Genomic DNA, 14,195 nt, shown 5'->3' on the forward strand with positions numbered 1-14,195 from the left:
TTACATGTACGATTTGCAAGTATTTTCTCGCATTCAGTAGGTTGCCATTTCATTTTGTTGATGGTTTTCTTTGCTGTGCAGAAGCTTTTTTGTTTGATGTAGTTCTACTTGTTTGTTTTTGCTCTTTTTGCCTTTGCTTTTGGTATCAGATCCAAAAAATCATCACAAGACCGATGTCGAGGAGCTTACTGCCTATGTTTTTTCACAGGAGTTTTATGGTTTCAGGTCCTACATTCAGGTCTTTAATCCATTTTGAGTTAATTTTGGGGTGTGGTATAAGATAATTGTCCAGTTTCATTCTTTTGCATGTGGCTGTCCAGTTTTTCCTACACCATTTATTGAAGAGACTCTCCTTTCCCTATTGTATATTCTTGACTCCTTTGTTGTGAAGTAATTGAGCCATCTATGCATGGGTTTATTTCTGGCTAGTTATTTTGCAAAAATCCCTCATTTTGGGTTTATCTGCTGTTTTCTCATGATTAAATTCAAGTTAGTGCTTTTATGGTGAGAATAACAGAAGAATAATTGTATCAGTAGGCACGTGATGTTGCTATGTCTCCTTACTGCTGCTGTTAACATTGACCACTTGGTTAAGGAAGTGTCTGCCAGGTTTCTCCACTTTAATACTGTTTCCCCCTTTTAAATTAATAAGTATCCTGTGGTGAGCTACTTAGAGACTATGAAAATATCCTGTTTCTCTTTATACTCTCACCCACTAATTTTAGCATCTATTCGAATTCTTGCCTGAAATAATTAGTACTGTGTTTACCAAATGGTGATTTTCTTTTTTTCTCATTTTTTCTATCATTATTAATTGGAATTCTACTGCAAGGAAGAATTTTTCCCTTCTGCCCCATTCAACTGTTTATTTAAATCACTATGAACTCATGGCTGTTGGTTTTAGTCCATGAGTTATAACCCATTTCTACCATTATTTGTTTTGTTGCTCAGGTTGTCCCAGATTTGGCAATTGGAAGCCCCTTGAAGTTGACTTCTGTGTGTTTACAATGTGTCTCCATTATTTTTTGAGCTTTCCTTTCCGACACCACAGGGTGTAACAGGTTCATTTTTAGGTAGAATTTTTTTTATTAATTTTTATTGGAGTGCAGTTGCTTTACAATGTTGTGTTAGCTTCTGCTGCACAGCAAAATGAATCAGCCATACGTATACATAGGTAGAATTTTTTTAATGTGTGGTTTGTATTTTGAATTATTTTTTGCTTTTCTTAGGTATGAAGATACGTGGGCTGCACTCCACAGAAGAGCCCAGGAATGCGCAAGTGCTGGTGAGGTAAAGAATCGGCTAATCTTATACTCATGGGGAAAATATCCTTTTGTAGTCTTCAATGCTAGTTTTTAAGAAATTAAATTTGTAGTTTTGTTAAAATGTTTTGCAGGATATCTGAAATTTAATTTAGTAGTTGATTATGAAACTCCCTAAATAAAGCACTTTTTCATAATTTCTCAGTCAAGTAATTTAGTTAGCTTAGAGAGTTTGTAACTTTTGTTCTAGAGTTGCAAGTAAATATTTGGTTCATCCAGGTATAATGCTTTGAATTTGAGTCTGATACCTTTGCAGTTTATGTAAATTATGTCATTTCTTTCTACTCACTATTTAAGAATTCCTTTTTTGGGGGGCAAAAGTTTAACTTTGCTCAGTCTACTTAAAATCATTAATTTGCTTATTAGTAAATAAATATAAAAATCTCAGGAGTCAACCTCAATTACTTAGAAGAACAACCTATTTTCTAGCTCTATAGAGTGTGTAATGAATTAAAGAGACTTGTAATTAAAATTATTTGGTATATGTACTTAAAGCTTTTTTAGCCAAGATGAAATACAGTCTGTGTTATTGATGGCAATCAAACATTATTTCTTTCTAAAAACTTCTGTGATTCTGACTTTTAATTAATTTAGACTGACTTCACCGTTTACCTAATTAATGAAACTGTAGTAGTTACATGTACAGAACATGGTAATACATATGATAACATTTAGACATTAATGTTTCTCTTAGAAATTACTGAAAAAGAAGGTTATAGGTTTCTGTTAGTAAGGCAGACTAGATACTTTGAAAAGCCCTTTAGGTGTAAAACACCTAAATGCTGGTGTTTAATTTTTTTTAAATTTTAAATGCAGTGAGTGTACAAAAATTAAAGGAAATCCTAAAGGCAGAAAACAAACAAAAACACCGGGGAACTGAAATGAGAGTGGTTAAAAAAATAACATGGAAGCTGGGGTCAAATAGTAAAACAAAACCTTTAGAGATTTGGGTGACAGGAGATTTTCATCTATGGGGAACTGAGTCTAAGACTGCTGCATAAAGCTCTTGGATATTTGAAGTGACTACATCTCTTGGTGAAAGGGTAATCTAGGACATTTCAAAAAAGAAAGAAAAGATGAAAGAAAAGCTACTTGTTGGCAAAAGGAGACAACAAGGAAACTCGTCTTCATAACAACTTGGAATAAATATAGTCTCCATTTTGGATTTGTTTATATGGTCTTGGCCTCACATGAGTGTTGGGCTCTAGTTTATACTTCCTGCATGATCAAGGAACCACTAACTTAAGAAATGAAAGGGCTACAGGTGACTGTGTCTTTGACACTCAACAGAAACAAATACCAGTTCTTCATGTATGAAACTTGTAAACCCAGGCCCTTCAAGATTCCCACAGATTCATCCCCTAACCACCCCCTCCCCCCTGCCAAAGATTAGCAAACACACAAAGAAATATATTAGCAAAAGTTGGAGTCACTAGAACCAAAGAGTAAGATTTAGACCTGTAAGGCACTTTAGATATTGCACTCTTGTATATAGACAATTAAATAGGAGCATACAAAGTTTTTTAGAGAGATGAAAGATGGATGAAAATGAGTAAGGAATAAGAGAGTATGAAACATGACTTTAAAACATGACTTTTAAAAGTCATTGAGATGAAAAACCCAAAGGATGTGCTTAACAGCAGGTATCTATAGCTGAAGAAAGAGTACATTGAAGTAGGAGATAAAGTCAGACATTACCCAGAAAGGATTTCTGAGATATGAAAATGGAAAATATGAAAGAGGAGTTAATAAAAAATAGTTATAAAAGGTCTATAGGTTGAACCAAGTAAGATTACCAATATGAGACCTTTTTGATCTGTAAAATTACAGTTTCATATAGCTCAGCTTAATATATCTAATAATCTGGAAGGAGAATGAGGGAAAGACAATGTAGGAAAATGTAAATGGCTGAGAATTTTCCAGAAATGAGATCTGTAAATCCTTAGATCCAAAAGGTATTACAAGCAAGCAAGGTAAGTAGTTATCCACACCTAGACATATCATGTTGAAGCTACAGAACACCAAAGGCAAAGAGAAGATCTCAAAGTAACTAAAGAGAAAAGATAGATCACTTACAAATGAATGAGTTTCCATTAGACTTCTCAAACTGTTGTCAAGAATGAGGGCAGGGGGCTTCCCTGGTGGCGCAGTGGTTGAGAGTCCGCCTGCCGATGCAGGGGACACGGGTTCGTGCCCCGGTCCGGAAGGATCCCACGTGCCGCGGAGCGGCTGGGCCCGTGAGCCATGGCCGCTGCGCCTGCGCGTCCGGAGCCTGTGCTCCGCAGCGGGAGAGGCCACAATAGTGAGAGGCCCGTGTACCGCAAAAAAAAAAAAAAAAAAAAAAAGAATGAGGGCAAAGTGAGACATTTTCAGATAAAAATAGTTTTCTATCAACCGTTGTCCAATAAAGGAACTTCTAAAAAATGTATTTCTGGATAAAAGAAATGATTTTGGGAGGTAGGTCTCAGGTATAGGAAGGAATAATGAGCAAAGAAAATGGTAAACCATAGGTAAATATAAACAGTGACTATGTATTTCTATCAGTTATCTAGTTTGTGGAATTAAAAATTATAGAACAAAAATGCTAGATAAGAATAGCATGCAATCTGGAAGGCAGATTATCAGAGTTCAAGTATTTTAAAAGCCCTTGCATTATTAATGGGGAGGGTATAGATATTAATTAACCTTAGATGTAAAGTTAAATATGGAGGGCAGAATTTCAAGGGTAACCACTAAAGAACAGAAATAGTGTATATCTTTTAAACCTGTAGAAGAAACTAGAATAATGAGAATGAATTAAATAGGAAACAAAGGATCGCTCTATAAGATTCAGTTCCCTAAGGGGAAAAAGTCTAAACCTGTGTGTCTAGTAAGTCTCCGTACGTAAAAGACAAGTTATAAGGAAAAATGGATAAATCTATCATCAAAATGGGGGGATGTTAATACATTCCTCTTAATTGATAGGGAAAAAACCCAAATAAACTAAGTATGGATATAGGACATGCGACTAATGTGATTTACAAACTTGACCAGATAGGCAGATACAGAATCTGCCCCAACAAATACAGAATACAGATTCTTCAAAGCACACCTGGAACACATAAAAATTGACCATGTACTGGGCCGCAAAGCGGTTCTCAACAAGTTTCATGTAAATCGACAAGTTTCATGTAAATCAAGTCATACAGAATATTCTCTGATCCTGGTGCAAATGAAGCTGGAAGTCAGTATAGGAAAACAATTTTGAAAATTCCATACATTTTCCAATTAAAAATATATATTATGCATTGGGACTTCCCTGGTGGCGCAGTGGTTGAGAGTCCGCCTGCCGATGCAGGGGACACGGGTTCGTGTCCCGGTACGGGAAGATCCCACATGCTGCGGAGCGGCTGGGCCCATGAGCCATGGCCGCTGAGCCTGTGCATCCGGAGCCTGTGCTCCGCAACGGGAGAGGCTACAACAGTGAGAGGCCCCCGTACCGCAAAAAAAAAAAAAAAAAAAAAAAAAAACTATTAAAAAATATAATGCATAATTTATGGTTCAAAGAAGGAAATAATATTAAAAATTTTTAAATAGAACTGAATTATAATAATTACTACTCATAAATTGTATAATTTGCCAAAGACTATTTAGAGGGAAATTTTATAGGGGAAAACTTAGACTTGAAAGTCAGTGAGCTAATCTAACCTAAGAATTAGAGGACAGAATAAATCATGAAGGAAGAATGAAAGAGATAATAAAGATGAAAAAAGTAAATGAAATAGAATATAAAGAATACAATAGAAGCCAGACAAAGCCACAAGTTCTTAGAAAAGACTAATAAAATTTGGTAGATAGATGTCTGCTGATATGGAGCAAGAAAAGAAGGATAAATAATTTTAAGAATTAAAGAATATAACTACAGCTACAGCAGAGTGAAAGATAAGAGCTTGTGAAAAACTCTATGACAAATTTGAAAGCTTAGACAAAATGGAAAAACACTGGAAATTTTTACTAAAACCAATTTTAAAAGTAGTACAAATCCTGAATAGTCCTATAGCCACTAAAGAAACAGTATTAGTGATTAATCTTTTCACTAAGAAAGCACCAGGTCCACAAAGTTTCATAGCAGACTTCTATCAGACTTTCAGAGAGACTACCATTTCAATGTTAGACAAACTCCTGCAGCAAGTGAAAAAAGAGGAAGCTGCCCAGCTCATTTCATGAGGCTAGAATAACTGATACTGAACTCCAACAAGGGAAGTATGAGAAGGTGAAATTGGAGCCCAGTCCCATTCATGAATGCAGTTACAAAAATTACAAGCAAAATGGAGGCATTATCTCTCACTTAACTTCAGTAACCTATTTCTGGAAATCAGATGTTCTGTGCCAGCACTCTATCCAGGAACCTATTTGTCACATTCTAAATTGGAAAAGTCATAATGTGTTACACGTCCACCCAAAGCCCTCAACCAACTTTCTTAAATATATTTAAGAATATAATATATATATACAACCAGCAAAACGTCTATAGATGGTAGCAATCTGTTAGGTAGTAAAGTGCTTCAAACATAGCTTTCTGCTTACCAAACCTGTGATACACTCGTTGACAAACAGCTGCCTCGTGTGTAGTAACGTGACCTATCAACGCTCACAGTATGCAGGGCTTGCCTCTCCTTTATAGATGGGCTCCTTGTACCGTCTTGTGATTCTCATATTCTACCAATGTTATTTGAAATTTCACTTGAGAATATTCTCACACATTGTTATAAAATGTGTATCAAGCGTAAATGTAAAGTTTTCCTATATAACTGTGAGCCAAAACTTTGTGTATGTGTTTGTATATGTGCTTGTTCTGTGAATGTTGGATGATAAGAGGCATTCTACCTGGGAGACATCCTGCTGTATACATGGCTGTGATGGCAGACCAAATCCAGCCAGGCATAAACACCCCAGATTTATTCCAGGATTATAAAGTTGGTTTGACATTAGAAAATCTTTTGTATGCCGTTGATCACGTTAACAAATTAAAAGAGAAAAATACATAATCATCAGATGCAGAAAATACATTCAGTAAAATTATTCAGAGTAAAACGTTTTAGCAAGTTTCTAATAGAAGTTAACTTTTGTCCTAATATCTACCAAAACCTGCAGTATTTGACTTGTAGTATTTTGATTCCATGGTCAATCATCTTGCTAAATCCTCTTATTCTAATAATTTGCATTCAGGGATGGGAGTTGTTTTGTGTAGATGGAAGGGAAGAAGAAAAACCTACCAGTCTTTCTTCAGGTCTTTTTACAGTGGGTAGAACCTCCAATGTAACGTTGAATAAAAGTAGTTGAGGGGCTTCCCTGGTGGCGCAGTGGTTGAGAGTCCGCCTGCCGATGCAGGGGACGCGGGTTCGTGCCCCGGTCCGGGAAGATCCCACATGCCGCGGAGCGGCTGGGCCCGTGAGCCATGGCCGCTGAGCCTGCGCGTCCGGAGCCTGTGCTCTGCAACGGGAGAGGCCACAACAGTGAGAGGCCCACGTACCGCAAAAAGAAAAAAACCCAAAAAGCTCTCTGACGTATTGTTGAGACATATGTAAATATTTAAAATGTATATCTTTAACATGCAAAGTGTTTTATCATGTGTTTGTTTTGTCAGGCCATGCTCATGTGTCTTTAGTGGCCTTTAACCAAAGAGTATCAACCTGCCAGGGCAAATATACCTAAGGACAATTCAGTTTTCTTTGACAAATTATTTTATACTCAGTTACTTTAAAGCTAATTCTTACTATATAGTCTTAAAATTCAAAGCAATATCTTAGAAAACAGTTTGGTCAATGGTAACTTTGTTGTCTAGACATTTTCCACAAGTTTTTTTTTTTCTTTTCTTTTTTAACAAGTTTTTTGATTTGTTTTTCCCTCCCTTAGCAATGTATAAATGAGTACGTAATTGATAGTGACTTAGGGGTTAGATTCTGAGGGTACCTTTTTAAGTTAGACTTCCAGTGCATTATTTGCTTATAATTTTTATTACTGTGAAATATTTGCCTTCAAATTGAACTTTTAAGATTCATGTTTTAACAATTTGGTGCATAAGCTGCTTAAATTAGGCATGCTTCACTCTCTTTGTGTTCCAGGTTGGATCTCTTTTGCCTGTGGTGGGAAGTGAACTAAACTGGGTGTGGGAATGCCTACTTTCTGCAGTAATACATTTTGACCTTGGGCAGATAAACGGAGTCTCTCTATTTTTAGTTTCCTCACATGTAAAATGGTATAACACCACTTACACTGCTTACCGAAGTTGTTTGAAAATCACATGAAATAACATGCCCCCAAAATACAGAACTGTTTTATACAAAGTAAGGTCGTAATGTTGTTACCCATTTACTTGTGTCCCTGCTTTTTCTTTGTTCTCCTAACTTCAGTGTCCACCAGAAGGAATTTTGGAATGACTTGTAATTTGGGCAACAGACCCAAACTATGGGTTTGTCTTGCTACTTAAACTTGATTTCCTGGTGTTAAATCTGGATTTATTCAGAATTGTTTACTTGGAGGAGAAAAACTGGCCTTCTGGAGATAGCTCATTTCTTATTAAGTAAAGTTGAAGTACAGTTTTTCAGAACCTTTTCTTTTGCTAGCTTTTCACTTCTTCCTTTCATGTCCCCTTATACACAATCCCTAGAATATCAATTAAGGGCATGGGCTTAAGTGTCACATTCCCTGGGATTGAATCTAGGTCTTCTGTGGCCCTTGGGAAAGTGACTAAGCTTCATTGTGCCTTGGTTTCTTCTGTAAAATGGAAGTGGTAATATTGCTCTGTTTACAAGGTTGCTGTGTAGCTAAATGAGATAATATATGTAAATTGCTTAGCACAGGGCCTGGCACATAGAAATGCTCAAAATGTTTTAGTATTATTATATTACACTTGATAATGATTTCTGAGAATCCATTCAACATCCCATTCTTTTAAATTAAAATAGTATTTTGATGTATTCTGATATATTCTTTCTGTGCACGCTTCTTATATTCTATATACAGAATATAATTTTCAATTTTGTGGAAGACATGAACTATACTGAAGTTTTAATACTTAAGTATGTTTCACTTTACTTTTCAGTAAGAAATGGTTCTTATCTAAAAATTGTTTATTCTAGATTTTTCAAATTTTTAACATAATTAACCAGAGTAATTAAGATTTAACAAACTTTTTAAAAGATATGCCATGTACCAGGAAAAATATCTTTCTTATCATCAGTTCAGCCCTGTGATACAGGAATTATTTTTTCTTTTTTAGAATTTAAAAACTGCAGTTAAGAAAATTTGTGAGACCTACACCAGACTGAAGCACCAAGAGTGCAGGGGTCTTTTTTTCTGTTTTGTTCACCATGGTATCTCCAGTGCCTGAAACAGTGCCGGGCAAAGAGCGGGCGGTCAGTAGAAACTTGTTGGATATTACAGATGAACCCTATGGGCACGGATCCTTGTTGCAAGCCCAGTTTCCTTACTATTGCATCACAGCTGTGTCTGTTAGCAATGCTCAGTATCTTTTAAACTCCTCTTCAGGATCTTTACAAAACCGGTTGGCACGGACATTTTGAAGTATACAGAATTAATGAGACATGCACTTGGAGTAGCGCTTGGTGACACCTCCCCAGCTCAGCTGAGGCTCGTATGTGAGACGATGTGGTTACCCCTCTAATGTGGGCTGACTGACAATGGGGAGGTGTGCGTGAAGTGGGGATAATGTGAGGAAACAGGGCAGCTTTCTAACCTCTTTATTGTAGCTTAATTTTTTTATTTCAATGTTGTGAATTCCCAGAATATTAAAATGTGGAAGCTAAAACGATCTAGCGCCACATGCAAATAATTTTGTATCTTATTTTGATATTTTTATTCCTCTAAAAGTTCTTTCTTTAGTGAGATTCAGTAAAAATCAGTTGTATTCATGTTTCAGCTCTTAAAGAATCTTAATCTTGGGATGCGTAAATTGTCCCTTTTTTAATATAAGTTAACTATGAACTCTGATTTTACATATAAAATTCAAATACACTTTCTTCTTTTATATAATGAATTTTGAAGTCTTTATTGTATAAAATATGGGTATCTTTCACAGTTCTTATTATTGGTGATGTTTTCAAAAGATAACCTCTCCATGCTCCTCCTAAGTCTTATTCTAGGTCCTTTCCTCTCTCACCATGTTAAAACCAAAACAAAATTGACTGGGAGAAACCGCTGTCTGTCATTGTCTTTACAGTCTTCAGGAAAACAAGTTAGAATTATTTTAGGTTAGTCTGGCATCCCACCACCCTGCTGTTGGGAACCTTTCACCTCCGAATGTCTTCTTTGTTAGTATAAATCCTTTTCTCCTTTTGCTGGAATTGATCAATAGCCTCAGTAATTCCTCCGTATGCAAGTACCATTTATCTTACTTTATGCAGTGAGTGTTCCTGTTTAAATGGAAATTGAATCATAATATATTCTAAGTGCATTAGGGAACTTTTCTTTTAAAAGAATTCCTTTTGTAAAACAAATAATTACCCATTCATTATGTTTTGGGTTTGTTTTTGTTTGTTTTCTTTTTGGTTGTTAGTGGTTGTTTTTTGTTTTATTTTTTCTAGATTTGAATTTTCAAATACATGGTTTACTTAAAAATAGGGTATAGTTAGAAGTGACTTCTAAGGTCACTGCTGACCTTTCTCTTTCCTGGGTTAAGATGCACTGATAAAAGCTGTAATTTGAGGTTTTCTGCACTGGATGTTACGGTGGTTGTTTTCTCAGAAAGAAAACAGCTCCAGTCTCTTTAGAGTCTCCTGTTGTCTGTACTCAGTTGGAGGGTTTTTGGAGGTAACGTGGGCTGACTCTCATTATGCTGGCTGTAGTCTCTATGCCTGCGGTCTGGTTTTACTTTAACCCGCCTCTTCCGTGTTGCAGCTGGTCGACAGCGAGGTGGTGGTGCTCTCCGCGCACTGGGAGAAGAAGCAGGCGAGCCTGATAGAGCTACAGCAGCAGCTTCGGCAGCTTCCAGGCCTGAAGGCAGACTTAGAATCCCTGACGGCAAGTCTGAGTAAGTTCCATGTTTGCCTCTGCACATTACTTCTAGGAATGAAAATAATTTGGTGTAATTCCAAAGCTTTCTAAGACTACATTAAATTATTGCTTAACAGGATGTGGGGGGAAATAGTTCTAATTAATTTCATATTCTGATTAACTGATGATTTGACAGAAAATGATGATTTAAAGTGTAGAAGGGATTTCTAAAGTATACCACCAACTTTTTCTGCCTCATTTCTGCTCAGAAAACATAATTTTGTTGATTCTTTAAAGCGACTCAGGGTGGTCTCTGTGACTTCAGGTCTCTGTTTAAAAGTGTAAATGTAGGAAATAAAAAGGATTGGGGTGGCTTTGTTACGACTAAAGGATATACTCTGGAAGTTGTTGCTTTTAAAATTAGGTCTGCTCAGAGCTTCATGTCTTGAAATATGCTTTTTTTTCCTCTTTAAACTGATGAGAGATCAAACCCTCATTAAATTAAGTTACCTGTTTAGCTAAATTTATACCTTGTGGAAATTTATATTTTTTTGTTGTTTTCATTGGGATGAATTATGCTGAAATTTATTTCTTGAGTTTATATTCGGAAAATTAACTTTTTTTTTGGTGGTACACGGGCCTCTCACTGCCGTGGCCTCTCCCGCTGCGGAGCACAGGCTCCGGGTGTGCAGGCTCAGCGGCCATGGCTCACAGGCCCAGCCGCTCCGCGGCACGTGGGATCCTCCCGGACCCGGGCACGAACCCGTGTCCCCCGCATCAGCAGGCGGACTCTCAACCACTGCGCCACCAGGGAAGCCCCAGAAAATTAACTTTTATGCTTGACAGTTGCCACATCTTAGGATAATATTGTGGCTTATTATTTTCTAACCAAGCTTAAGATCTTAGTGAAGAGGTAGGGGTTATCTACATAGGAGTTGAATTTCTTGAGCTGATAACGTGACCCAGTCTTAATAGATAAGGAGGTAAGGATACCCCACCATCTCTTCTGTTTTTCAGTACTGCCTTTTTGAAAGCAAAATAAAGCTGATTTACAAAGCAAGTAATTAGCAAATCATAAAACGTGTGTTTGTGAATAAAACAGACATGAATGGTATTTGGAATGGTATTGCTGATAACAATAGCTAATGTTTATAGCACCCACTATATGTCAGAGATTGTTAGGCGCTTTACAAACATTTTCAATCCTCCCAAGATCCCTGCAGAAGTAGCTTTTATTATCGCACTTTACAGCTAAGGAAAGTTAGCCTTGGAGAGGTTGTGACTTGCTCAGGGTCACACAGTTAATAAGGTGTGAATCCAGGATCCCAGTCACGATGATGATGTACTCAGTGAGGGATGAGGCAGTTAGGGTGGCAGCTGTCAATAGGCCTCATGAACTGCATTCTTGAAACCCTGGCCTTAGTGTTCAGTTATTTCTGAAGGCAGGGTGTGGAAAAGAGATTCCGGGTCTTAGGAGGAAGGCCCTCCGCATTATTTCCCTCTTGCAAGTATAGGAATGATTCTTCTCAAGGCTTTGATAACTAACCGATGGGAAAAGCCTCCAAGATATTTGGAATATTCCTTTTAGCCACTTTCTTTTTAGCTTCTCTTCCTGTATCTCTCTGAGTCGCTTGCTTTTCATTGGTTATGTATTTCTTTGCAGAGATATTCACCTCTGATACCATTCCCCCTTTTCTTTCCAGCTGAGAGTAAATTCTGTTTATAAATGTTATTTGTTTGATACCACTCTTCTGATTAAATGCATTTGCCACAATTCTAATTATTTTCATAGTTAATTCTGCTTAGGACATGCAGTATATATAAGTTTTTCTTAAGGGAGAATATACTGTATTTTCATTCTCAATTAGGATTCTAATATCCTGAAAAAATAATACTTAGTGACATAATACCGTCTTCCTTAGAAACTGCGTTTTGGCTTCTTAAATGAATGAAGCAGGCTTTCCAAATGCTCGCTTGAATTTTCTCTCTTTACTAATCTGAGAACATTGACCACTAAAGGCAAATTAAAGCTAAAGGACTCTCTGAAGTCCTATTCTAGATGGTCACTTCCAAATAATTTGATTCTTCTTTTTTTCATTGAAGTGTAGTTGACACACAATATTAGTTTCAGGTGTACAACATAGTGATTCAACATTTATATACATTATGAATTGATCACCATTGTGAGTGTAGTAACCATCTGCCACAGTACAGTTATTACAGTATTATTGACTTATTCCTTTTGCTGTGCATTACATCCCCATGACTAACTTATTTTATAACTGGACATTTGTACCTCTTAATCCCCTTCACCTATTTCATCCAGCTACCCCACTGCCCTCCCCTCTGACAACCCCCAGTTTGTCCTTTGTATCTGTGAGTCTTTTTCTGTTTTGTTTATTCGTTTTGTTTTTTAGATTCCATATGTAGGTGAAATCATATGGTATTTTTCTGTCTGACTTATTTCACGTAACATAATACCCTCCCAGGTCTATCCATGTTGTTGCAAATAGCGAGATTCCGTTATTTTTTATGGCTGAGTAATACTCCATTGCATTTATCTATATATCATCTTTTTCCATTCATCAGTTGATGGACACTTAGGTTGCCTCCATATCTGGGCTATTTTTGCTAAAGCTGCAGTGAACATGGGGGTGCATGTATCTTTCTTAACTGGTGTTTTCATTGTCTTCAGATAAACACCAAGGAGTAGAATTGCTGGATCCTATGGTAGTTCTCTTTTTAATTTTTTGAGGAATCCATACTGTTTTCCATAGTGGCTGCACCAACTTACATTCCCATCAGCAGTGCACGAGGGCTCCCTTTTTTCCACATCGTCGCCAACACTCGTTAACTGTCTTTTTGGTAATAGCTATTCCGACAGGTGTGAGATGATATTGTGGTTTTGATTCTCATTTTCCTGATGATTAGCGGTGTTGAGCATCTCTTCATGTATCTGTTGGCCATCGGTATGGCTTCCTTGGAAAAATGTTTATTCAGGTCATCTGCCTATTTTTTAATCAGATTGTTTTTGGTTTTGATATTGAGTTGTGTGAGGTCTTTATATATTTTCGATATTAACCCTTTATCAGATATATCATTTGCAATATCTTCTCCCATTTAGGAGGTTGGCTTTTCGTTTTGTTGAGGGTTTCCTTTGCTGTACAAATGCTTTTTAATTTGATATAGACCCATTTGTTTATTTTTGCTTTTGTTGCCTTTGTCTCAGGAAAATATTCTGAAGCCAAATCTGGTAGGTTGTATAAATATATATCTATATCACTCATGTATTTTGCGAATTCATCTTAATGAGTTTATGGATCATTCTTAGGTATTCGAACCATTTGGTTTTAAATGCTTGCTCATAAACTGTGGATTCCTTTATTTTTGGGTAGCTTCCAAATACTCCTTATCATCACCTAAATACCTTGATACAATATTACAAGGTTTAGTCAAGCAATAATAAAAAATAAAAATAACTTAGAAGAAAATGGTAACTGACCTATATGTTAGGATTCTTTTAGCTTCTTTGAACTTTTTACCCTTTCACTGTCAAATCTAATACCACATCCAGTCAGTCCCTCCATTTCCCAGGCTACTTAATTCTTTTGAGTCTTGTCCTGCTCTCTAGAGGGTCTGCCCTTATTAAAGAATAAGGGATTAATATGATGTGAACAGTTTGAACCTTTGATGATGCTTTTAGCTGTGTTGTCCTGTGGCTTAATAAATATGACTCCTGATTACATACTCCCTCAGGAATTAAGTAAGAACAGATAATCTACTCATGTTTTTTTTTAATGGGGTGTGATCCATCCAGCTTACAAAAGCCTGTGTAATAGATAATTACTGGTAAGGCTTGTCATTTAAAAAAGAAATGAT

The 14,195-nt window shown here is 36.6% G+C and overlaps 1 protein-coding gene across 1 annotated transcript in view; it reads left to right on the forward strand.

Moving 5' to 3' along the window:
- The window catches only part of DTNBP1 (dystrobrevin binding protein 1), a 115,955-nt gene that overhangs the window by 19,953 nt on the left and 81,807 nt on the right, over window positions 1-14,195 (forward strand). The window contains exons 4-5 of the mRNA XM_004273546.4: window positions 1,230-1,290; window positions 10,221-10,353. Coding sequence (XP_004273594.1) covers window positions 1,230-1,290; window positions 10,221-10,353 — 194 coding nt within the window. The remainder of the gene's footprint in view (window positions 1-1,229; window positions 1,291-10,220; window positions 10,354-14,195) is intronic.

Source organism: Orcinus orca, chromosome 10, assembly GCF_937001465.1.
Source record: "Orcinus orca chromosome 10, mOrcOrc1.1, whole genome shotgun sequence".
In the NCBI taxonomy this organism is placed as follows: domain Eukaryota; kingdom Metazoa; phylum Chordata; class Mammalia; order Artiodactyla; family Delphinidae; genus Orcinus; species Orcinus orca.